Source organism: Podarcis muralis, chromosome 6 (assembly GCF_964188315.1).
Source record: "Podarcis muralis chromosome 6, rPodMur119.hap1.1, whole genome shotgun sequence".
Lineage (NCBI taxonomy): Eukaryota > Metazoa > Chordata > Lepidosauria > Squamata > Lacertidae > Podarcis > Podarcis muralis.
This window is the reverse complement of record NC_135660.1, coordinates 5,404,059-5,428,929: the sequence shown is the minus strand read 5'-3', so window position 1 is coordinate 5,428,929 and position 24,871 is coordinate 5,404,059. Positions and strand designations below refer to the sequence as shown.

At 49.3% G+C, this 24,871-nt stretch overlaps 1 protein-coding gene across 1 annotated transcript in view; it reads left to right on the top strand.

Moving 5' to 3' along the window:
* Positions 1–1,580: 1,580 nt before the first annotated feature.
* The window catches only part of LOC114598106 (solute carrier family 12 member 9-like), a 103,914-nt gene continuing 80,623 nt past the window's right edge, over positions 1,581–24,871 (top strand). Inside the window, exons 1-6 of the mRNA XM_028731794.2 lie at positions 1,581–1,874; positions 19,053–19,187; positions 20,001–20,138; positions 20,262–20,564; positions 21,304–21,411; positions 24,128–24,239. Of these exons, the coding sequence (XP_028587627.2) occupies positions 1,676–1,874; positions 19,053–19,187; positions 20,001–20,138; positions 20,262–20,564; positions 21,304–21,411; positions 24,128–24,239 (995 nt within the window). The 5' untranslated portion in view covers positions 1,581–1,675. The remainder of the gene's footprint in view (positions 1,875–19,052; positions 19,188–20,000; positions 20,139–20,261; positions 20,565–21,303; positions 21,412–24,127; positions 24,240–24,871) is intronic.

The window sequence follows — 24,871 nt, the reverse complement described above, 5'->3', positions numbered from 1 at the left end:
GCACTTAGGGCTGGCATGTGGCCTCAAAAAGTGACTTAGAAGGGAACTGCGGCCCTCAAGCTCAAAAAGGGCTTCCCAACACTCTTCCCACAGCGGCTGTTTTTAGCGTTCAGAATGTGCTGCTTTCGTTTTGTTGCGTTCTGGGTTTCTTTGGTAAGCCACTTCATTCTGACGAAAATCAGGTTACAAATAATGAAGTGAGCCAAACCTGCCCTCCTAAGTGCACAATTTAAGGCAGGCTTCCTCAACCCCGGCCCTCCAGATGTTTTTGGCCTACAACTCCCATGATCCCTAGCTAGCAGGACCAGTGGTCAGGGATGATGGGAAATGCAGCCTCAAAACATCTGGAGGGCCGAGGTTGAGGAAGCCTGATTTAAGGGTTTGTTTTGGCTGCATTTAGCGTCCCTGTGACAGGTGGGAATTCAACAGGTGAGCCTTACGGTAGCAGCACATCTGTTGAGCTTCTATGTGGCCCGGGGAAAGGCCAAAGCAAAGGAGGCCCATTCTTAAAAACCTCGACGTAAGTATGCATACTCCGACAGAAATCACAGCGAATCGTACATTTGCTAGGGACCCCAAGGGTCATCTAGTCCAACCCCCGCAATGCAGGAATCTCAGCTAAAGAATCCCCCCTGGATCTAATGCCACCTGCTTTCCAAAACGCATGCTTTGCATTGCTTTATTATGACATTCCTATCCCACCTTTCCTTTTCAGAGTTGGCCTCTCCATTTTATCCTCCACAACAACCCTGTGAGGTAGGCGAGGCCAAAGGAGAGTGAGTCGTCCAGGCTTACCCAGTAAGCCTCCTTCCTGAGCGGAGATGGGATCCCCGCCCTTCCAGGTAAATATATATCATGCGGGTGCAGAAATGGGTCAATGCTCCCATCTCCATTTTCACCGTCGTGTGCTTCCGATTATTTAAATGCAATGACTTCCGGGAAAGCCTTAATGTCACGTTGAACACGTGTTCAGCGGGAAAGGTTGAACACCTTTGCTGCAGTTCAATCCTACGCCTGTTTACTCGGAAGTAAGCCCCGGCACCGATTCCGATGCTACAGAGTTCTGGAGCCAGGCCGCCGGATCCTGTGCAGGTTTACTCGGAAGTAACGCACGCACACGTGCCTAATTTGTGGAATTTCCTTCCCAGTAAACACGCACAGGCTCGGGCTGCCGTTAGGACTTTGCCCTTAAGCGCGGACTGTGCACGGAGCGAAAGTCCCCATCATGCGCTTTTGCACGGGAGTAAGTCGACCCATCCAAAACTGAGCGCGGGGGGTTGCTGCACTCGATCCGGAGCAGAAACCCTCCGGCTCCCGCGGAACCACTTACTCCCGAGTAGACCTGCGTGCGTGCCTGTGTGCGTGCGTGCACGTGGAGGTGGCTCGGGCGGCGGCTTCCCTCTGCCTCCTCCGCGCTAGGCAAGCAGCTCCGCTTTCGGGAGAGACCTTTTACTCCCGAGTAAGCCGCTCCCCTCCTGTCTTCCCCAGCAGAAGCAGCCCAGCCCGAGTTCGCTCCGGCCCGTCAAGGCAGGAGGCGGGGATCGGGGCGGCGCCGGGGGCGGCGCGTCGGGGCGGGCCGGTTTGCGCCCTAGAGGTGCCGGCGGCGGGGCCGGCCGTCGTAGTCCCGTCCCGTCGGGTCCCGCGCGCCACAGCGCCGTCGGAGCGAGCCGCGACCATGCCCCGGCCCGCGAGAGGCTCCGGCGGGCCGTCGGAGCGGAGCCCGCTGCTGAATTACCGGCTGTGCAGCAGCGTCTCGGTGGAAGCGGAGCCGTCCGCGGCCAGGGCCGCCGGGGCGCGCAAGCTGCCCACCTTCCTGGGCGTCGTCGTGCCCACGCTGCTCTCCATGTTCAGCGTGGTGCTTTTCCTGCGCCTCGGTGAGTGGGGCTTTCCCAGCGCGGCTGGAGGAATCTGGCTTCGTATTGTTATTAGTATTGTTACTTTTATTATTTAGTTCGAAAAGCGAGTTGAGCGCGCGTGGCGGAGACCGTATCGCCTGACCCGAAAAGCTCAGTTTGGAGGCGGCGGGGAAGCGCTCGCACTTTGCCTATGCTCAGGAAACCTGGCTCTCAGAGCTGGAGAACCAGGGGAGGGAGCAGCCCTTTGGTTCAAGCTTCATCGTTGCCGCTGTAGGCGTTAGGTGAGCCAGGGATCTCCAGTCCCTCGCTGGAAACTTGCCTTGGGGTGGCAAAGGAACAGTGCCGGCCTGCTTTGCAGGGCTGCTGTACAGCAGGGACTGGACAGGAGGGACACTCCAGGGCTGATGGGAGTCCAGTAATATCCTAGGCCACAGGATTCCCTGCTGCTGGTGAGAAGATGCCTTTGAGATGAAGGCTCTCTTGGCGCCTATATAAATGTGACAAATATTGTTTCACATCTGTTTTAAAGCTCAGTCTGTGCAGAGGTTGCCGCCTCTTGCCCTGAACTTGTTGTCCTTCCTGTTTAAGCCAGGTTGTCCCTGAGGCAATAACCCTGTGTCTAGGTGAGAGCTTCTATAGATGTCCCTCGTATGTTATCCAAACATATCAAAATACGCCCCCATTCATAAAAAGCTAGCATCTCAGGGAGCAATGTCGGCTAGAACCCTTCTCCCTGTGATCCTAGGTTTCTATGGGCAGGGGTTATTGTTTATGTATAGAGCTGCTTTTGGTCATGTTGCTTCCCTGCCAACAACTCTGCTGTCTGGAGTGGAACAGATCAGAGCTGACTCCTGCAGTGAGAATTAAATCCTAGTGACTGTCTGCTGACTTCCTCTTGGCTTCGGGGCACTCTGCCCAACAGCACCTTATAATTAACCAAGTGTTATAAGTCCTCATAAGGTCCTAACTCCTACACTAACCCAGCACATCAGTGCCCTACTATGGGGCCTTTTAACTAGCCTGGCAACTTACCCCACCAAATGCCAGCTTCCCTAAGGAAGTGGTTTTCAAACTTTTTTCTCTGGACCACACTTTCTCAATGAAGACTTCCTTCTGCCACCCTGAATTTTTCATTGATAAGAAACACATTGGATAATAATAATAATAATAATTTATTATTTATACCCTGCCCATCTGACTGGGTTTCCCCAGCTACTCTGGGCGGCTCCCAACAGAATTAATGATAATAATAATAATAATAATAATAAAGTGATAAGACATAAGAAACTTCCCTAAACAGGGCTGCCTTCAGAGGTCTTCTAAAAGTCAGATAGTTGTTTAGTTCCTTGACATCTGATGGGAAGGTGTTCTACAGGGCAGGCAACACCACCGAGAAGGCCCTCTGCCTGGTTCCCTGTAACCTCACTTCTCGCAGTGAGGGAACTGCCAGAAGGCCCTCGGAGCTGGAACTCAGTGAATGATGGGGGTGGAGACGCTCCTTCAGGTATACTGGGCCGAAGCAACAACTTGTGGCAGTGTAAATGTAGAACACAACTATTTATAATATGATCACAGGTAAAGTAAGGGACGCGGGTGGCACTGTGGTCTATACTACAGAGCCTCTTGGGCTTGCCGATAGAAAAGTCGGCGGTTCGAATCCCCGCAACAGAGTGAGCTCCCATTGCTCTGTCCCAGCTTCTGCCAACCTAGCAGTTTGAAAGCATACCAGTGCAAGTATATAAATAGGTACCGCTGTGGCGGGGAAGGTAAACGGCATTTCCATGTGCTCTGGCTCTTGTCACGATGTTCCTTTGCGCCAGAAGTGGTTTAGTTATGCTGGCCACATGACCCAGAAAGCTGTCCGTGGACAAACGCTGGCTCCTTTGGCCTGAAAGTGAGATGAGCGCTGCACTCCATAGTCGCCTTTGACTGGACTTAACTGTCCAGGGGTTCTTTACCTTATGATCACAGGACATCCAGAAGGTATAAAACAATGCAGCTACGTAAGAGCATAAATCATTTCCAAAATATAATTGTAAACTTATGTACCTTAAGGATGCATACAAACTCAGTGAGAGGCATGAGCTTGCTTTTGCTGGGAACTCCCACCATCCCATCAACACAAAGAAGCCTTTCTCTTGTCTGGTTTTCCTCCGAATCACTTGACGTTCTTGTTCTCCTTTTGGAAAGATATCTGCCCATATTTGGCAAATAAAAAAGATATTGTCGTACTATAGTATACAACGCCACACTGAAATGTTTAAACGTTTATTTGATGGCCCTTGAATCTTCCCACCACACTTGCCACCCTCTCCTGCCACACCGTCTGAGAAACACTGTCCTACAAGACCAGGGGTGGGCAACCTAAGGCCCGGGGGCCGGATGCGGCCCAATCGCCACCTCAATTCGGCCCGTGGATGGTTCGGGAATCAGCTTGTTTTTACATGAGTAGAATGTGTCCTTTTATTTAAAATGCATCTCTAGGTTATTTGTGGGGCATAGGAATTCATGCATTTTTTCTCTCCAAAATATAGTCCAGCCCACCACATGGTCTGAGGGACGGTGGACTGGCCCACAGGCCTTAAAAAGGTTGCTGACCCCTGTACAAGACCCATGTCCACTCTTTAAAGCCTGCCTTACAGGGACCTAGAGTTCAGCTGCACCCTCTAGCCTTACTCCCTAGAGCATTTTTTCTGATCTGGCGCCTGGAATACAGTGTCACTCCAGGGTTCCTGATTTGATCCTCATACTATCTGCACTAGTGCCCCACAAAGACCCCTCTTCTGTTATTACTCATGCTTTTAGCAGTTCACTTCTACTTTCTTCTTCCAAAACCCTTACAAACAACCGCAGCACCTCTACTTTGGTCTCCGTACAATCCAAGGCTGCTGCCTCTTATGAACTTGCCCCACTCATGTTATTGCAGTAATGGCTACCTAACCCCTTTCCAAATGCCCCCCTCTGTTCTGGGCTAGAAATATTACTCATTGGCCTGGCCTACCTGCCTGCTGCGAATTTGAAGCGCCTGCAGGGAACCAGGCTGGGAATGAGGGAGATGTTGTAGTCCAAAACATCTGGAGGGCACCAGGTTGGGGAGGGATGGGCTTTGGGCCTTTACCCAGCAGCTTGAATTGGACTTGGGAGAGAATAGGCAGCCTGTCGTTGGCATCCGTCTGTCTTGAGAGACAATGGAGTGTGCCTCCGGGGGCAAAGTCAAACTGCTGCCTTAGCAGCATTGAAGTTACCTCTCTGCGTTGCAAACCTGAGCAATGGGTCTGAAGCAAAACGTTTGGCACCAGCTTGGCTGCAGGAGTTGCTGGAGGGAGGTGTCCAAGGAGCCATACAACCGTCTTAGGGACTGCACTCCAGATTTGTGTATGGTTTACTCCAGAGTTTTCCAAACCTTTTATATTGGTGACACACTTTTTAGACATGCGTCATTTCATGACACAGTAATTCTTTATGTGTGTGTGTGTGTGTGTGTGTATATATATTAGTTTTTTAACATATCATTTTCAATAGTAATTAAACATGCTTTTACATCTTATACAATTTTTTGACTTCCCTCAATCTCATCTGAAAATTTTCCAGTCTAATCTCTTAGTATACATTTCTTACTTTCCCTATGACATTTAAATCTCATAGCTGTTATCTCTATTCTTTTTCTACTTTGTAACGTTTCATAGATTTCTCCTTAGAGAACTTCCTGCAGTCCTACTAGCGTAATTTGCTGATTACAATTGCTCTTCAAATAGTTCATCTACTTCTTCCAATCTTCTGTGAATCTCTGGTCCCGCAGGTTTCGAATCCTTCCTGTCATTTTGTCCAATTCTGCATAATCCATTTTTTTCTGCCATTCTTCTTTCGCACGACATAGTAATTCAGTTTTACTAGCAAACCGGAGGTTCAACTAACTCCTTTCCAGCCCCGGGAGGAACTCGGGGAGTGTTCACACGATACAACCACACACTGCAGCTGACACAGTAACGTGGCACGACATGCAGTTTGGATAGCTCTGATTTACTCCTTAGCCTTTCTTCTTCCAAAGATATCCCACAAGGCAGCAGACCTTTAAAGCCCTTCATGGCCTAGGACCCTCGTACCTATGGGACTGCCTCTCCCGGTATGCCCCACGGAGAGCCTCAAGGTCCATAAATAGCAACACCCTAGTGGTCCCGGGCCCTAAGGAAGTCAGTTTAGCCTCAACCAGAGCCAGGGCCTTCTCAGCGGTGGCTCTGGCCTGGTGGAACGCTCTGGCTCATGAGACCAGGGCCCTGCAGGATCTGATTTCTTTCTGCAGGGCCTGTAAGACAGAGTTGTTCCACCTGGCCTTTGGCTTGGAATCAACTTGATCCCCTCCCCCTCTTTTCTTTTTCCTTCTGTGATGGAACTCCTATTTGGGGACTTCCCTGGCTTTTTTCTGGCTCACGTAGGACCAGTCTGGATAGTTAGCCTTGGTGAAGACTTGACATTTTTATCCCCCAAAAAGTTTTTGATTAGAGTTTCCACTGAAAGGAGGCTGCATTTTAATGTTTTAATGTTGTATTTTAATCTTGTTTTTTAAGTTGTATTTCGATCAATTGTTTTATATTGGGTGTTAGCTGCCCTGAGCCTGGTCTTGGCTGGGGTGGGCGGGGTATAAATAAAATTTATTATTATTATTATTATTATTATTATTAGCTATTTTTCCAGCATTGCAGGGGGTTGGACTAGATGTCCTTCGGGATCCCTTCCAACTCGACAATTCTATGATCCCCTCTTGCTGCAACCTGCTTCTTCAGTCTGCTTGAGCGGAAGCAAACGTCCCTGCTCCCCCCACCCCAACACACACCTGATGTTCGATCGCAAAGTGCTTTCTCTCAGAAATGGTTGTGGCAGCTGGGAAAATGAAGGAAGCGAGCCTGTAAGTGCTGGCCGTAATAAGCCTTCGCTCTTCTTGGGCTTTGGGCCAGCCGGGGTCACTCCAGTCGTTATATCCCCTTGCGTCTAGATTAATACCTTTCTGCAGCTGTAATGGAGCACTCAGGCTGCAACGTGGTGTTAATTAAGTGTGCAGGGTGGCCGTGCGAGAGGTGATGTGGTTTGTAAGTTCTGGGCTGGAACCACAACTGGATTAAGGCACCGTCTCGTAGGCACACAAAAATCTGTTCAGTCCAGCATCTTGTTTCTCCCAGATGTTTTGGGAAGACCACAGCAACAGCCCTTCGTTGCTGAGTTTCCCCATTCAGCAGCTGTTGAGAGATAGGTAAAGGGACCCCTGACCATTAGGTCCAGTTGTGGCCGACTCTGGGGTTGCGGCTCTCATCTCGCTTTATTGGCTGAGGGAGCCGGCGTACAGCTTCCGGGTCATGTGGCCAGCATGACTAAGCCGCTTCTGGCGAACCAGAGCAGCGCACGGAAACGCTGTTTACCTTCCCGCCGGAGCGGTACCTATTGATCTACTTGCACTTTGACGTGCTTTCGAACTGCTAGGTGGGCAGGAGCAGGGACCGAGCAACGGGAGCTCACCCCGTCACGGGAATTCGAACCCCCGACCTTCTGATCGGCAAGTCCTAGGCTCTGTGGTTTAACCCACAGCGCCATCGCATCCCTTATTGAGAGATACATTGCCTCTATATGTGGAGATTCCATTTAGCCAGCACGGCTATTTGTGGATCTGGCCTCCATAGATCTCTCTCAAGCACATCCAGTGTTTGAGATCAGCATGGCTAGGATCCTGTTGACAGCCCCAGAACAGACACTGCCCATCCCCGGGTCCGCATCTGTCATTACTGGTGCATTCCTGCATTGCATGGGGTTGGACTGGATTACCCTTCCAACTCTATGGGTGCAGTGGCACCCCCAAAGTAATCCAGTTTCAAGAGCCCAACTCTGGAAATCAAACAGGGGGTGGGGTGGGGGGCACTTGTAGAGAGAGTGTCTGGCATAGACCTGACCGACATACATCCCACCACCTGGAGAACGTGGAAGATTTCTCCCTCCAAACCCGAGCGCCGAATTGCAGAAACGACTTCCAGAGGGTAGCCGTGTTAATCTGTTGGCAGCTGAAGCAAAAGCCTTGTGGCTTCTGCAAGAGACTTTCTGGTTCGATTTGGCTGAGGCCTTTCCTGGCCTTGGGGAGTCCTCTAAATTGGGAGGCACAAAGTTGCCGAAAGGGTGGCAGTGAGGATACGTGTGTGTTTCAAAATACGCTTTCGATTATATGTCGGGTTCTTTGCACGCTCAGAGCAACGGAAGCAGTGCAGCGGGGCTAGATCGAAATGGCTCTTGTTAAAATGTGTGTGTGTCTTCCAGAGTTCAAAACGTTTGCGCCAAAGCATGAAGTTTGCACATCGGTGTGTCTGGCTGGACTCTAAATCTAGACGCAGGAACCGTCACCAACAGTTAGCACTTAAATCGGTTTGATGTTGTTTGCATATTTCAAAAGATTTCAGATTTATTTCTGTTAAGTGAGAGACAAATGATTGAAGCGTTGCTGGCCTCCCTCTCTTTTTGGAGGGGCAGGCAGTATTTCGGAGTCTCTTGCCGTGCGCCCATCTGAGATGGCAACAGATGGAGTATCTGCTTTACCCAGGTCACATTTATTTTTTACGACAAATGGCCGCCCATGAGGCAGGCCTGCAAGACATGGAAGCATCTCTTAGGAGGGAGAAAGGAAGGCGTTGGATCACCCTTTTCCCCTCCTTCACTAAGCGATCTCCCGTGTTCAGTCTTCAGCCTTTCTCTCCCCAGTGTGAGAAGCTACCTTATACTGAGTCAGACTTGGTCCACCTACTTCAGTATTGTCCACTCTGACTGGCAGCATCTCTCTGGGGTTTCAGGAAGGAGTCTCTCCCAGCCCTACCTGAGATACTGTGGATTGGGACCTTCTGCATGCAGAGCAGATGCTCCAGCTCTCCTCTGAAGAAGTGCTAGTGTAGGATTCAAAACAAGGCATGTGGTTTTGAATTCATTTGAAATATAAGTCTATTTGTAAGCTGTTCCATTGTTTGAAATGCAGGTTCTTTGTCCTGGAAGCAGACTGCCATCATTTGGCTTGCTTGAGTGATCTGAACAGTCTTCTTTGCAAATATTCATTTAGGCTTAGTCAGTAGGGTATGAGACTCTTAATCTCAGGGTCATGGGTTCAAGGGGCAAAAGATTCCTCTATTGCAGGGGGTTGGACTAGATGACCCTTGGGGTACCTTCCAATTCAACAGTTCTATGTTTCTAAGGTTTTGACTTGTGACCTGTCTGATTTGTGTGGGGCAGACTGGGGATTTGAAGTTGTGGGTGATTGGTGGGGCAAGGACTTTGGACTCAAAACCTTTCAGTTCCCACAAATTCGGCCTGGTAGTTTTGCTCTTCGTTGCATTTGGTTTAGAATTACTCTGGGATCGAGATCTGGCTTCGTCCTCTTCATCGCTCATTGAAACGCTTCAATTCTGCTTTTTCAACACGTGGTTACTGCAGTCTCCAATATGCTCTACACTTCTGTCGTCCCACCATGTGCGCATGCAGTCTTCAGTTTGGGATTGGGCACAGAATCTGGAGCATCGGCTTTCCTAAGCAAATCAAGTTTCTAGTCCATATGAAAAAGTCAGCTGTGGCAACCAGTTGTGATTTCAGTGTCTTCCACAGTTCTCTCTCCCCCCACCCCACCCTATTGAAGTAGAAAGATTCTCTCTTGCCAATTTTTTGTTCTCCAGCTAAGTTTTAAACCTTACAGCAACATTATGTTAATTATTATTCTAATTAAGCTTATTGTTTATTTAAAAACAACAACAACTGCTGGTTGAGGGAGTCCTGTGCAGGACCAGAAAGCAAAACAAACAGAATGCAAGGGAAAGAGCCTGAAGATAACAATTTTTTGTGTGTGTGTATGTTAATTGTGGTGAAGGTAAAACGAATTCTATTCCAAGAAAAGCTCAATTTCCTGCACCACTTCCTATATCCCTTATACAAGTCCGCAAAAAGTTGTTCGTTTTGAATAATGTATTCCCCCCAGTTTCCTGCATGTTCTAACAGGCTCAGACTGTCCTTTTTTATGTATATAAAAAAGACTGCAGTTCCATTGAATTTGGTGGGAATATACTTTGGGCAAGTGTCTATGGGACCGCAGCCTTAATCAAGGATAAACTAATACTACTAATAGGATACTGTAGAAATTAATCTGGGATCTGTGCAGCCTGATAGTATATGCCAGCCTTAACCAAGTCCAGGGATGCCGTGCAGTTACACCCTGCGTTCCCTTGCAGGCATTCTCAAATATTTTGATCTGAACCCTGTGGGGGAAAACAGGACACAGGGTCCTTTCAGAACTGTCCTGATCTTCCTTATGACTCAGGATCCGCTCATTATCCTGGGATCCTCTCTGTTTGCAGCGAGAGCCAGCTCTGAGCAGAGGGCAGAGTCCGAGCCCAAATTTCCTCCCCCTAGCAAGGAAGAAATTGGGCAGCTCGCTTTGCCAGGTCCATGTGATTGGTGGGGTGTGTGTGGGGCACACCCTCCACAGATTTGCTCAGGGCAGCTGGGGACAGTTTAAAGCTGTGTCTACAGCCCACGAGCTCCGCAAGGCTCAAATCCATTTTCTCTGCTCATCTTTTCTCGATCACTTTTAGCTTTCCCCCAGAAGCAGCCGGGGGTCAACCAGGGTCATGCCTCTTGCAAAATCCGCCTGCAGAAACCTTTTCCTCCCTTGAGTTGCAAATACTGTAGCACTATCTCCAGTCTCCGTTGTGGGACAGAATATACAGCTTGGGGGCGAAGGAAGCCTTTCCTTGGAAGGGAGGCTGCCTGTGACACCAGTGGTGCCCTTGATTCAGGATTAATTAGAGCAAAGGCAATTTCCATGTGCATGGCCTTCAAGCAATAAATATTACTTTAAATAAAAGATCTGGGAAACAATGGGAGGTGTTGATACCTAGGGAGGGATAGCTGAGCTCTGGCATTTGTCCTGTTCAAAACAGGGAGCAGGGAATCCCTTTCTATCCAAAGGGCCACAGTCCCACTTGTGGGGGCCGCATGCCAGTCAGGGGGCGTGGCTAGAGGCAAAAGTGGGTGGAGCCACAGGAGTGACTGTTTGTACAGCATAGGCTACATTTTGGCCATGGAGAAGTCGAGAGTTTTCTGCTTGTCTCTCCATTTTATCCTCATCTTATGATCATCGCAGCGATAGGCCTGGTCTGTGGGATGTGGCACTTCAGAGTACGTTAAGGAAAAGTGTTCTTGCCTGGCTTGTTCCCTGCCATGCTAGATTTCTACCTGCAGGCGTTCTCTTTCCCGGATAACAGGAGCCTTTGCAAAAAAAACCCATCTCCCACCTGTGGACTGAAGTGGTCGAATCCTTGTAAATCAAGAAAATCTTTAATAAAAAACAAAACAAAAAGAAAACTACCTCACTTGATTCCCTCACATTGTTTGCATCAGGAGGCATGAAGAAAGAGATTTGTTCCGCTGATAAACTAATTACCGTTTGGAGACTTAAGGTGGACTGGTGGCTTTTATTTCATGCTAGTGATTTTGTGGGACACGGCAGAGACTTATACGTGGTCTAGGATGGGGAAGCGGTCCCAGGCGTTTCGGTGCTTGCGGTGGAAATTCCAGTTGGTCCCCCCACCCTCCCCGCTAATAACTGGGAAGTTCTCTTGCACAAGCTCTGTTGAAATGAGTGGGTCTTGCTCAGCAGAACTTCCCTGTCAGGTGAGACACATGGAGGGGACTCTCTAAATAGTCCGCTTTGCTGCTGTTACAGGAGACCCAAATCTCTTCCCCTCCCTTCTGGCAGCTTCGTCATGTTGCCTTATGACAGGGCTGCCTCAGTTCTCAAATAACTCTGTGATCTTATGAAAGTCCTCTTTCTTCTTCTTCTTCTTTAAAAACACTAACAAACCAAAGAGAAATCGAAAGCGTGAAAATCCCAGGGTGGAGACAGCTTGGAATTCCCCCCACAGCTCTGGAAGAAATGGCTTGATTTCTTTACCCGGCGCTGACTGGCTTCCTTTCGCTCTGCGGCTGAGGTTTTCTGGAAATCTCGGGCTGTCAGGGCAGGGTGGCTGAGTAACACCCCCCCCCCTCCACAAACACAACACCCAGCCTGCGGTTGCAAGGGAAAAGGCACCACTTCCTGGTCTGTGTGTTTGCCCAATGCCAGCTGAGCCAGCAACGTGCAGAGGTTCACGACCTGCTTCCCCTTTGCAGGATTTCTGCACAGAATTGCTCCGGAAACCTGTCAAAGGTGATGTGTGGTGTCAGAACAGGTTGGGCTCTCCTGGTCAGCCCCGTGACCCTATCTGCTCCCAGTGTTAAAAACTCAGATATATATGTTAATCACTTTGTTGTTGTTTAGTCGTGTCCGACTCTTCGTGACCCCCTGGACCAGAGCACGCCAGGCACTCCTGTCTTCCACTGCCTCCCGCAGTTTGCTCAAACTCATGCTGGTAACTTCGAGAACACTGTCCAACCATCTCGTCCTCTGTCGTCCCCTTCTCCTTGTTCCCTCCATCTTTCCCAACATCAGGGTCTTTCCCAGGGAGTCTTCTCTTCTCATGAGGTGGCCAAAGTACTGGAGCCTCAGCTTCAGGATCTGTCCTTCCAGTGAGCACTCAGGGCTGATTTCCTTCAGAATGGAGAGGTTTGATCTTCTTGCAGTCCGTGGGACTCTCAAGAGTCTCCTCCAGCACCATAATTCAAAAGCATAAATTCTTCGGCGATCAGCCTTCTTTATGGTCCAGCTCTCACTTCCATACATCACTACTGGGAAAACCATAGCTTGAACTATACGGACCTTTGTTGGTAAGGTGATGTCTCTACTTTTTAAGATGCTGTCTAGATTTGCCATCACCTTTCTCCCAAGGAGCAGGCGCCTTTTAATTTCGTGACTACTGTCACCATCTGCAGTGATCATGGAGCCCAAGAAAGTAAAATCTCTCACTGCCTCCATTTCTTCCCCTTCTATTTGCCAGGAGGTGATGGGCCCAGTGGCCCTGATCTTCATTTTTTTATCACTTAATGGCACCTTAAACCTAGGTTACAGTTGCCACAACAGAATGTCTAGGTGCCATCTTTTTTACAAGGATATTATTACAGTCGTACCTTGGTTCTTGAACTTAAATCCATTCCAGGAGTCCGTTCGATTCCCGAAACCGTTCAAAAACCAAGGCGCGGCTTCCGATTGGCTGCAGGAGCTTCCTGCACTCAATTGGAAGCCACGTCAGACGTTCAGCTTCCGAAAAACATTCAAAAACCGGAATGCTTACTTCCTGGTTTTCTGTGTTCAGGAGCCAAAATGTCCAAGTACCAAGGTGTTTGAGAACCAAGGTACAACTGTATTATTATACTGAACTATGCGGGAGGTAGTGGAGGACAGAGGTGCCTGGCGTGCTCTGGTCCATGGGGTCACGAAGAGTCGGACACGACTAAACGACTAAACAACAACAACAACATGGCAATTTGATCAACAAATTGTCGCTGGATAGCAGATAAGAACTCGTGAGTGACTCCTATGGGGAAACCACCGCCGATAACAGGGTTTAATCCAGGAGCAAAAAATTTCCGTACATTTGGGTTTTCCTTTGTTTCTTTTTTATTATGGGGTTTCCAAAATTGACAAATTAATTTGCAGAGTTGTAAAATCAGCGTTTAAAACCAAAAACAAAACCAACCAACCCTCCTGATTCTGCTTATTAAACATAACTTGTGGTTTCACCTCGAGTCTCTTGACCAATTTTTTTTTACAGGGTTTCCACAAGGTTTCCTCACGGTAGTTCTTTTGTGGTGTCAGGCACATTCCCCAAGGCTGAAAAGCAGCAATATTTCGTCAATCTGGAAAACTGGATTGTCGCAGCGCCCAGCTAGAGAAGTCCATTGCAGCTGTGGATGGAGATTGTGATGGTGTCATTGTCGTGGGTGCCTGTTGCAGGTCTCTTACAGCACATTCACACACACCCCCCACTCGCTGCCCGCCCCGCGGTTCCCTCGGTTGCCAGATATATATGTACTCAATTTAAAAATCAATTGGCTTGTTTTCGAATCAATACCTTGTTTTTGCTTTACAGCTCTGAGGCCTTAAGGGAACTCGGTGGAGTTTATAAATCTAAATAAGTCAGGCCTCGACGCTTTAGAGCTTAAACGGTTCCGTGGAGAAGGGCGGGAGTGTTCCAGAAAGAGCCGTGTGAAACCCCAGAGGCCGGGAGGCTCTGATATGGCATGAAACAGACAGCAGTTTGACGCTGCTAGGGCTTGTTAGCTGGGATCTGCAAAGATCTGGGCTGGGTTCTCGAGCCAAAGGACAGTTCTGCCCTGGTTCTGGCAGCAGCATGGGTGCGGGTGGGCCAGGAGGGTTGTGCCAGGATCAGTGCATCCCCAGCTGGGCAGCATCCAGCTTGCCTTGGAGAACTTGGGCCAGTCGCATACTCTCAGACAAGCCTACCTTAAAGGGTTGTTGTTGGGGTGATAGGATACGTTTACCTGTGTTCGGTCCTTGGGGCCAGGAAGGAGAATGGTGGTGCAAACCAGGGTTAGAAACTCGGATAAGCTAATCGCCAAATTGCACCTTAAACCGAGGTTATGTTCACCACATCTAGGTGGTTGTTTTTTTTTTTTTGCATTATTTATTTATTTGTTTCATTTCTATATTGCTTTATATTTTAAAGAAAACATCTCAAAGCAGTTTACAACATATTAAAACTTCAAACAAAACAATCCAGAATAAAACCAATTCAGGCTTCAAGGAAAGCATATCAGATTCTTCTTAAAGTGACACTTGGCTTTCCCCATATTTATTTATTTAGCTACTTCATTTATAGAGCTGCCCCGTAGCAGAAGGAAGCCAGTGTGGTTTAGTGGTGAGAGTGTTGGACCAGGACCTGGGAGATCAGGGTTCAAATCCCCACTCAGTCAGGAATCTCACGGTGTGACCTTGGAGTCAGTCGCAGCCTCTTAACCTGCCTTTCAGGGTTGTTATAGGGAATTAACTGAGGAGGGGGGAGAACTATGTACTCCTTGGAGAAAAAGGTGGGAGATTAATGCAATAAATAAGGTCTTTGGCTCACCTGCTTAAGAAAGCTGGAAGGATATGGAGATGTCAGCTGCCAATCTGGCATCCAGAGATCTCCACGTGATCGCAATTGGACCCGTGCCAGTCGCAAAATGCGCCTGGTGCCTGGCTAACTTCTAACCCTGGTGCAAACATTGGGGTGCTGCCCCACTGTGGAGGGGATAGGTTAGCTGCCACTGTTGCAGGGAGAATTGGACGGAGGTCTCGAGTCTTCCTTCATTCCCGGCTGCCAAGCTTTTGCCCTCTGGCACATTGCCACCTTCCCATTTGGCTTGTTGCCTCTGGGCAGGGAACGTTGCCTCCTGGGTGCCTGCCGCTGGCTTGCTTAGACAGATCCCTTGATTCACAGAGCTGTAAGGCACTGCAAGGTGATAAAATTCTCCAGGGCTTGGTTTTCTACACATCCTTCTGTGTCTCATCCGTACACAACACAGACATCGCTGCATGGAATTCAGCAGCCAGATTGCTGATTGAGGCAAGGCAATCTGAGCGCCTGAGGCCAATTCTGGTGCAACTGTGTTGGCTGCCTATTCTTCTTCTTCTTCTTCTTCTTCTTCTTCTTCTTCTTCTTCTTCTTCTTCTTCTTCTTCCTGCCCTTCACCCTAAGATCCCAGGTGTATTTTTTTTAAAAAATGTTTTTATTAAAGGATTTTCATGGTTAACAAGGCTACATACAATGTCTCTGTTTTTTGGCACCCACCTTATTTTCACGGGACACGGGTGGTGCTGTGGGTTAAACCACAGAGCCTAGGACTTGCTGATCAGAAGGTCGGCGGTTCGAATCCCCGCGATGGGGTGAGCTCCCGTTGCTCGGCCCATGCTCCTTCCCACCTAGCAGTTTGAAAGCACGTCAAAGTGCAAGTAGATAAATAGGTACCGCTCCGGCGGGGAAGGTAAACGGCGTTTCCGTGCGCTGCTCTGGTTCGCCAGAAGCGGCTTAGTCATGCTGGCCACATGACCCGGAAGCTGTACGCTGGCTCCCTTGGCCAATAAAGCGAGATGAGCACCACAACCCCAGAGTCGGTCACGACTGGACCTAATGGTCAGGGGTCCCTTTACCTTTACCTTATTTTCACACTTGCAAGTTGTTTTACATTGTTTTTTATACTGTAACCCACCCTGAGACCTTAGGGTGGAGGGTGGCGAATGAATGAATGAATGAATGAATAACGATACTAAAAAATAAATAATATTTAGCCCAGCCCTCGGTTTCCTGTCGCTGAACCCATTCCCAGTCTGCAAGATAACCTGACACCCCCAGATTACTAAATTTATGCAGTTCATAAAGCTGCATTGGGTCACTTCAGTGCCCTTTTAAATCTCTCCCCCCTTTCCCATGTCTCCCCTGTCGCCTTCCCATTGCCTGTTTTAGATTGTCAGCTCCTAGGGAGCAGGGACCTGTTTCTGCGTGTGGATCTCTGTGGGACGACACCCACGCTTGGTGTGTTGACAATGAGGAGAATGCGGAAGAGGAATGCGAGGTTTGAACCTGCGGCTTCCCTTCCCGGCTGCTGTGAAGATGACTCACGTTACTGTGTTGCAACAACTCGTGCATAAATTGGTCTAGTTGGCTAATTGGGAGTCTGCAGGTTACAAAGGAGCCATGTATTTAGCAAGTCACCGGGTCATGCAAGGTGACTGGGAGTTTAGGTACAACTATTTTACTTTTAAAAGACAACTGAAGGTGCCCCTGTTTAGGGATGTTTTTAATGTCTGATGCTGTATTGTTTTTAATATTTGATTGGGAGCCGCCCAGAGTGGCTGGGGAAACCCAGCCAGATGGGCGGGGTGTGTGTGTGTGTGTGTGTGTGTGTGTGTGTATATATATATATATATATATATATATATATATATATTTGCTTTCGTAGATTTTCACGGGTACAGGAATGCAGGTTTTGGTGTCCTCGGGTGTCTTCCCGTGTAAAAGTTGGGGTGTCTAGGCGACGTTTCGACGAGGTCTCACTCGTCATCTTCAGGCTGGTGCTTTCGGCTTCTTGTTACTGGAACAGAGCAGGATCTCAGTGTTTGAGTTCCTATAAATACTGTTGAGGTGTGGTGTATAGGTGTGGATTAGTGATATCCTGAGTACCACTTAGGTGGGTCATTAGGTGTGGATTAGTTGCTAAAGCCTTACATGCACAATCACACCACCACCCTGCACAAATAAACTCCGTAGCCAAGACTCTCATCTCCAGAACCAAACGCCTGGCTGACAAAGACCACTTGACAACTGAGTTACAGAATCTCTCAAATGTATTGCCAATGGATACCAGCAAATCTCTCAAATGTATTGCCAATGGATACCAGCAATTGCCAATGGATACCAGCAAAACAGGGTTACGAAGCTAATCCAAAAAGAAACACCCCCCAAAAACCAAGACACAGAAGAAAACAATGGCATGGCCCTCCTTCCTTATATCAAGGGCACTACAGATAAAATTAGCAAAATCCTCCATAAACACAATATCAAAACAGCCTTTTGCGCCAACCAAAAAATAGCCAATATCCTCAGAAACCCCAAGGATAAAATCCAGTTGGAAAACCAAGGGGTCTATGAAATACCCTGCAAAGTCTGCCCAGCCACGTACATTGGACAAACAAACAGACGAATAAATGCACGTATCGCAGAACACAAGAATGCCGTCAAAAAAGAAGAAAAAACTTCCTCTCTTTTCCAACACATGAAAGAAACAGGACACGAAATTAATTTTGCAGATTCCAAATTGCTCTCTAACATGGAACATCACCACAAGAGAATAATCATGGAAGCCATCGAGATAGAGAAACACCCTCACAACATGAACAAGTGTGACGACACATCCCGCTTGCCAGACATCTGGAAATTAGCCCTCCCCACAAAAACTGACACCAGATCCAGAGGCACACAGAACGCCATCACCAATCAACCACACCAGACCCAAACCCAGACCCTCTCCACTGATAAATTACAGACACCATCCAGTAGCCAAACCATGGTGGCACCTCCGGATGCTGCACCCCCCTGCAATCCCTACACAGATCTGGCTGGCACAGGCCACAAAACCACAGCTCGCCCCTATACACGAAGCCAAGCCAGAGCACAACTAATACAGCCATCTTCTCAGAAAAACTCTTCACAAAGTTCAAGAGGTCAAGACACAAAGGCTTTAGCAACTAATCCACACCTAATGACCCACCTAAGTGGTACTCAGGATATCACTCAAGAAATCACTCAAGATATCCCTCAAGCAATTAAGGAACAAAAGAAGAAAAGGCACACTAGCCTGGGAACTTCCTCTCTGCCCATAACATTGGAGGCTATACACCACACCTCAACAGTATTTATAGGAACTCAAACACTGAGATCCTGCTCTGTTCCAGTAACAAGAAGCCGAAAGCACCAGCCTGAAGATGACGAGTGAGACCTCGTCGAAACGTCGCCTAGACACCCCAACTTTTACACGGGAAGACACCCGAGGACACCAAAACCTGCATATATATATATATATATATATATATATATATATATATATATGTATATATGTGTGTGTGTGTGTGTGTGTGTATATATATATATATATATATATATATATATATAATAATAATAATAATAATAATATTTTATGTAATTCTGTCATACTCCATTTTACCAAAGTTGTCCATTATTTTTGTCATTTTGCCCCTTCCTCTATCACCCACATGGAAAGCAAGCCGGCTGGCAGAGGAGAGGCAGATCATTCCTTTGTCAGTCCCCTTGACAGAACTTTCAAACCCCATTTTGCTTAGGGACTAGAAACCTGCATTCTCATCATGGCGACTCTGAGCCCCTAAGCAGGCCAGTAACTTGTGGACTTATTTATGAGGCTCTGATGAAGTATTTGCTTGTCAGGAGCCCGTAGATACCCTCAAGGGGCCTGGGGTGGCTGCCCAAAACCAGAAAGGGCGAAGGGGCTTGTGCCTCTTCTTCACTGAGAGGGTAAAAACTTGCTTGGAGGGTAAGGGAACACGGGAAGCCTTTAAGGCAGGTTTTCTTTTTGGCTGCCCTAGCACTCCGGTCCTTTTCTGGGGGCTCTTGTTCCAGAGCAGGAGTGGCCTAAAGAAACTCTGGGGGAAGGCGAGGAAAGTTGGGGCCACGTCCACCCTCCATATTTCCCCCTCTGTTTCTCTCTCCATGCTGACAGGCTTTGTGGTGGGCCAGGCCGGGCTGTTCCAGTCGCTGGCCATGTTCGTCGTGGCCTACTTCATCATCGGGCTGACGGTTCTGTCGGTGTGTGCCATCTCCACCAACGGGGCCCTGGATGCGGGTGGCGCCTACTGTATCCTTCGCACGCAGACCCAGCGAGTGTCCGGTTGGCTTAGACCATCTCCTGGTACCTCTACAGCCGTTGCACCAGGGGCTGAGAACTGGATCCAACCAGTGGGGCAGTTTCTTCTCCCGCCCGCACCCCACAGCCAAGTGCCACAAGCAGGCGGGGCTGCCCAGTGCTACAACCACATCAGGAATCAAAGCTTGTGGGCTGTGGATTCCTGCTTCACAGCGGGTTGGTCTAGATGACCCTCGGGGGGGCCCTTCCCACTCCGCGATTTTAGGATTCATTGAAGGCTGGTCCATTTGAGCAAAGGGGGCACTGCCCCACCAACCTCAGCCTGCCCTTATTGGTAACCTACTTCCAACCATTCCCGGGGTCGGTGACGTCACTGCCACCACTGGCCTTTTGCCCCACCAATTTCTACTTTACACACCCCTTTGCAACTATCTATGTCAGTGTTTCTCGAACTGCGACTCCCATTATCCCTGACAACTAGCTATGGATGATGGGAGTTGTAGTCCAACAACAGCTGCAGACCCACATTTAAGAAGTGCTGGTCTGTGTGACGGATGCAGCAAACCTTAGTTTGGCCTTCTTCAGCCTGATGCCCTCCGGGACTACAACTCCCAGCATGCTGCTTAGGAGCTGATGGGAGTTGTAGTCCAAAATGCCTGGAGGGCACCAGGGTGGCAAAGGCTGCCCGTCTCCCTCCAAATGGCGTGTAGATACTAGTGCCAGTACAGACCCTCCTCTTAGCTGCCTCTCAGGGTCGCTGGGTCCCCTTGACTTCTATGTTGCTCCTTGACGCGCCGGGCGCAGACATGATCAGCCGGGCGCTGGGGCCCGAATTCGGTGGCAGCATTGGCATAATGTTCTTCTTGGCCAACGTTTGTGCCAGTGCGCTCTACATCCTGGGGCTGGTGGAGGCAGTCGTGGATGACTTTGGAGCCCCGGCAGGTGAGTGCCATTCGAATCTCCCCAGGAGATGCTGACCTCTGCCCGCACTGCAGGGTTTTCCTCTCTCTGCGTGCAAGGCAGCGAAGGTGCCCGCTCTGACCTCCTCCTTGCCTGTCCCCGCAGAGGGCGGCGTTGGCAGCGCCACCCAGGTCCTTCCTCGCGGCTACTGGTTCGACCTCCTCTACGGCACGGTCCTTCTCTTCCTCTGCCTGCTGGTCTGCCTCGTGGGCGCTGGCATCTACGCCAAGGCCACCTTCCTCATCTTCCTGATCGTCATGCTGGTGCTGGGCACCGTCTGCCTCAGTTTCTTCGTGGTGGCCCCCCGCAAGGTGAAGCTGCCTCCGGGCATCGACGGCAACAGCACGGAGCAGGGCAATGCCTCTTTCACAGGGTTCAAGCACAGCACCCTCCAGGCCAACTTGTTTGGTGAGTTTCACCTCTGCACTTGAAAAGCATTATTTTGTGGGGGGCGGGGGGCACAGAAGCTGTGGCTCCGGAGGAGCGGGGAGAGAAACAGGAAGAGAGGGCCTTCTCTGTGGTGGCCCCTAAGCTGCGGAACTCCCTCCCCACAAAGATGTGCCTGACACCTTCATGGCACAGCTTGCAGAGGATGCTGAAGATGCACCTGTATTTTGACCCTTGAAGGGGTCTGTTTTTAGGCTCTGGTATGTTGTTGTCATGGGGACACGGCACTGTGGGTTAAACCACAGAGCCTAGGGCTTGCTGATCAGAAGGTCGGCGGTTTGAATCCCCGCGACGGGCTGAGCTCCCATTGCTCGGCCCCTGCTCCTGCTGAACTAGTGCAAGTAGATAAATAGGTACCGCTGTGGTGGGAAGGTAAACGGCGTTTCCGTGTGCTGCTCTAGTTCGCCAGAAGCAGGTTAGTCATGCTGGCCACATGACCCGGAAGCTGTATGCCGGCTCCCTTGGCCAGTAAACCGATATGAGTGCCGCAACCCCAGAGTCGTCCGTGACTGGACCTAACGGTCAGGGGTCCCTTTACCTTTACCTTTATGTTGTTGTCATAGAGCTGGAAGGGCAGGTGGCCCTCCAAACCGGCAAGGAAGGAAAGTCCACCACTTCCCGAGGGAGTCTGTCCCACCATCGCTTTTTTTGTGATTTTCCCAACTGTTTCAATAAATGCCTTCTTCTCTGCCTCCCGCAGCCGACTACAGTGTGGATTACACAACGGGTCGCCTGATGAGTTTCAGCACCGTCTTTGCCGTCATGTTCAACGGCTGCACAGGAATCATGGCAGGTTCCAACATGTCAGGTGGGTGCAGACTTTTCACGGCTGTTTGCGGCGGGGCCAGAGTGCATGCTTTGAGAACAGAAGGGTCCAGGTTCGACTCCACGGCATCTCCAGATATGGCTAGGGGGAGACCCTGCCTGAAATCCTGGAGACGCTGCCAGTCTGTGAAGGCAGCACTGATCTAGATGGGCCCTCTGCCTAAAAAAGGGCAGAGTTGCAAAAGGCTCAGAAGATGGCAGCCAAAATCCAAGGGGATGGAGCGACTCCTGTCTAAGGAAAGGTTGCAGCAATTTGGGGCTCATTGGTTTAGGGACACGGGTGGCGCTGTGGGTAAAAGCCTCAGCGCCTAGGGCTTGCCGATCGAAAGGTCGGCGGTTCGAATCCCCGCGGCGGGGTGCGCTCCTGTTGCTCGGTCCCAGCGCCTGCCAACCTAGCAGTTCGAAAGCACCCCCGGGTGCAAGTAGATAAATAGGGACCGCTTTATAGCGGGAAGGTAAACGGCGTTTCCGTGTGCTGCGCTGGCTCGCCAGATGCAGCTTGTCACGCTGGCCACGTGACCCGGAAGTGTCTCCGGACAGCGCTGGCTCCCGGCCTATAGAGTGAGATGAGCGCACAACCCTAGAGTCTGTCAAGACTGGCCCGTACGGGCAGGGGTACCTTTACCTTTAGTCAACCTTTTTATACCTACCGCCCACTAATGCATCTTTCTTGATGGTAACATTTCCTTACCACCCAGTGCTCGATGGAAGGAGGATTCAGCTTGTGCTGTAGAACCCCCTCCCGCCCACCTAGAATCCTAAAATGCCTGCTAGTGGGTGGTAGGGACTAGGTTGACAACCCCTGGTTTACAGAAAAGCAAGTCAAAGGTGACATGATAGCAGGTCATAAAACCATGCATGTCACAGAGAAAGTGGAGAGAGATAAGTTTTTCTCCTTCTCTCCTAAAACTAGAACTTGTGAACGTTGGAAGAGTCACGAATTCGTTCTTCATGCAGACCTTTGTTAAACAATTATTATTATTATTATTATTATTATTATTATTATTATTATTATTATTATTACAGTGGTACCTCTGGATGCGAACAGGATCCGTTCTGGAACCCCGTTCGCATCCTGGAGCGAACGCAACCTGCGTCTGTGTGGGTCACGATTTGCCACTTCTGCACATGCACATGACGTCATTTTGAGCGTCTGCGCATGTGCGAGTGGCGTAACGCGTTCCGTTACTTCCGGGTCGCTGCAGAGCGCAACCCAAAAACGCTCACCCTGAAGCAACTTTAACCCGAAGCATGACTGTATTTATTAAAATTAATTTGTATTCCACTCTTCATCTGTAGATCTGAGTGGTTCAGAAAAATACAAGGTGAAAACACAAAATACACCATAATTTCCAGAACAAAACAAACCAATAGCCCCTTCTCCTTGCCTGTGGAACTCCCTCCCACAGGAAGCAGCGATGGCCACTAACTTGAATGGCTTTAAGAGAGGATTGGACAAATTCACGGAGGAGGAGAGGGCTATTGTCAACTACTACTATTGTCCCTTACCTTTCCCGCCCCGACCTGGCCACAGTGATCCATGCAACGGTCATCTCCAGGCTTGACTACTGTAATTCGCTCTACGCGGGGCTGCCCTTGAAGCTGTCCCAGAAACTCCAGCGGGTACAGAATGCTGCAGCGAGGCTCCTCACAGGGTATCTGCCATGGGAGCATATTCACCCAGTGCTTTTCAAGCTGCACTGGCTCCCGGTGGAGTACAGGATCAGGTTCAAGGTGCTGCTTTTGACCTTTAAAGCCCTTCACGGCCTAGGACCCTCGTACCTATGGGACCGCCTCTCCCGGTATGCCCCACGGAGAGCCTCAAGGTCCATAAATAACAACACCCTAGAGGTCCCAGGCCCTAAGGAAGTTAGATTGGCTTCAACCAGAGCCAGGGCCTTTTCAGTGATGGCTCCGGCCTGGTGGAACGCTCTGCCTCATGAGACCAGCGCCCTGCAGGATCGGATTTCTTTCCGCAGGGCCTGTAAGACAGAGTTGTTCCGCCTGGCCTTTGGCTTGGAGCCAATTTGATTCCCTCCCCCTCTTTCTTTTTTCTTTTTCTTTCTCCTCCTGCAATGAGGCTACATTTTAATATTTTAATGTTCCATTATTTTAATGTTGTATTTTATTTTATTTTTGTTTTTAAGTTGTAATCATTCTTCTTGTTTTTATTATTGCTTGTAAGCCGCTCTGAGCCCGGCCTTGGCTGGGAAGGGCGGGGTATAAATAAAAAATTATTATTATTATTATTATTATTATTACTAGCCAGGATGGCTGTGGTCTGCCTGTGCAGCTGAGGCATCAATGCTTCTGAATACCCGTTGCTGGAAATGGCAGGAGGGTAGAGGGTTATTGCATATGTCTCCTTCTTGTGGGTTTCCCATAATGGGCATCTGGTTGGCCACTGTGAGAACAGGATGCTGGACCAGATGGATGTTTTTATAAAATAAAATAAAAATTCCTTCCAGTAGCACCTTAGAGACCAACTAAGTTTGTTATTGGTATGAGCTTTCGTGTGCATGCACACTTCTTCAGATACACTGTTTTTATGTTCGTGGTCTGGCAAGGTATAAGGCAGCTTCCTGCCTTCTGAAAGGAACATGAACACTTTGTGAGTGGGATGCTCTGGCCTGGGAGATGTGGAGGTTTTCTCCCCCTGTCTGGGATTTCCCTGATCCTGCCCTCCTCCCTTTCCTCAGGGGATCTGAAGAGGCCGAGCTACTCCATCCCAAGAGGCACCATCACAGCTGTGATCTTCACCTACATCGTGTACAACCTGTTGGCTTTTCTGCTGAGCTGCACCTGCGACAGGTAGGCGTTGCGACTGGCCGCCAGGGGGAGCTCCTACCCCATAGCTCTTTACTTTCCCCCCCTTTAAAACAACAGCAATAACGAGCAGACAAAGACTTCTGAAACCTGCCCTGTACTGGGGTTCAGTACAGGTGGCATCATCTCCGCATTTTATCCTTGCAGCTCTATCCCTTGTTAAGGCGATTTTGGAATTATTCCCATTTCAAAGGCAGAGAAACTGAGCTGACTTATCCTGGGTTTGTCTAAGGGGTTCCTGAGCTGAGCAGACCTCATAGTTTCAGGTTAGCCTGCTGGGCATTTAAGAGGCTTTCAGGTCTAAAGCTTGGGACCAGCTTATTCACAAAGGGGCATCATATGATACAGTCGTTCTTTTGTACATGTTTGAAAGTTCCTTCGCAGGTGGGAAGGAATTATTATTAATTAGATTGATATAACCCCCCCCCCCATCATAAGATCTCAGGGTGGTTCACAGAATAGAATGCCTCCCTGCAGCTAGAAAGGAAGAGTGTCAGGGACGAGGATTGCAGCTTTGCTTTCTCCCTTGATGTACTGCTGTGTGGCTCTATATGGGGAATGACCTGCAGCTCAGTGGTGGAGCATCTGCATTGCTTGCAGAAGGCCTTGGGTCCAAT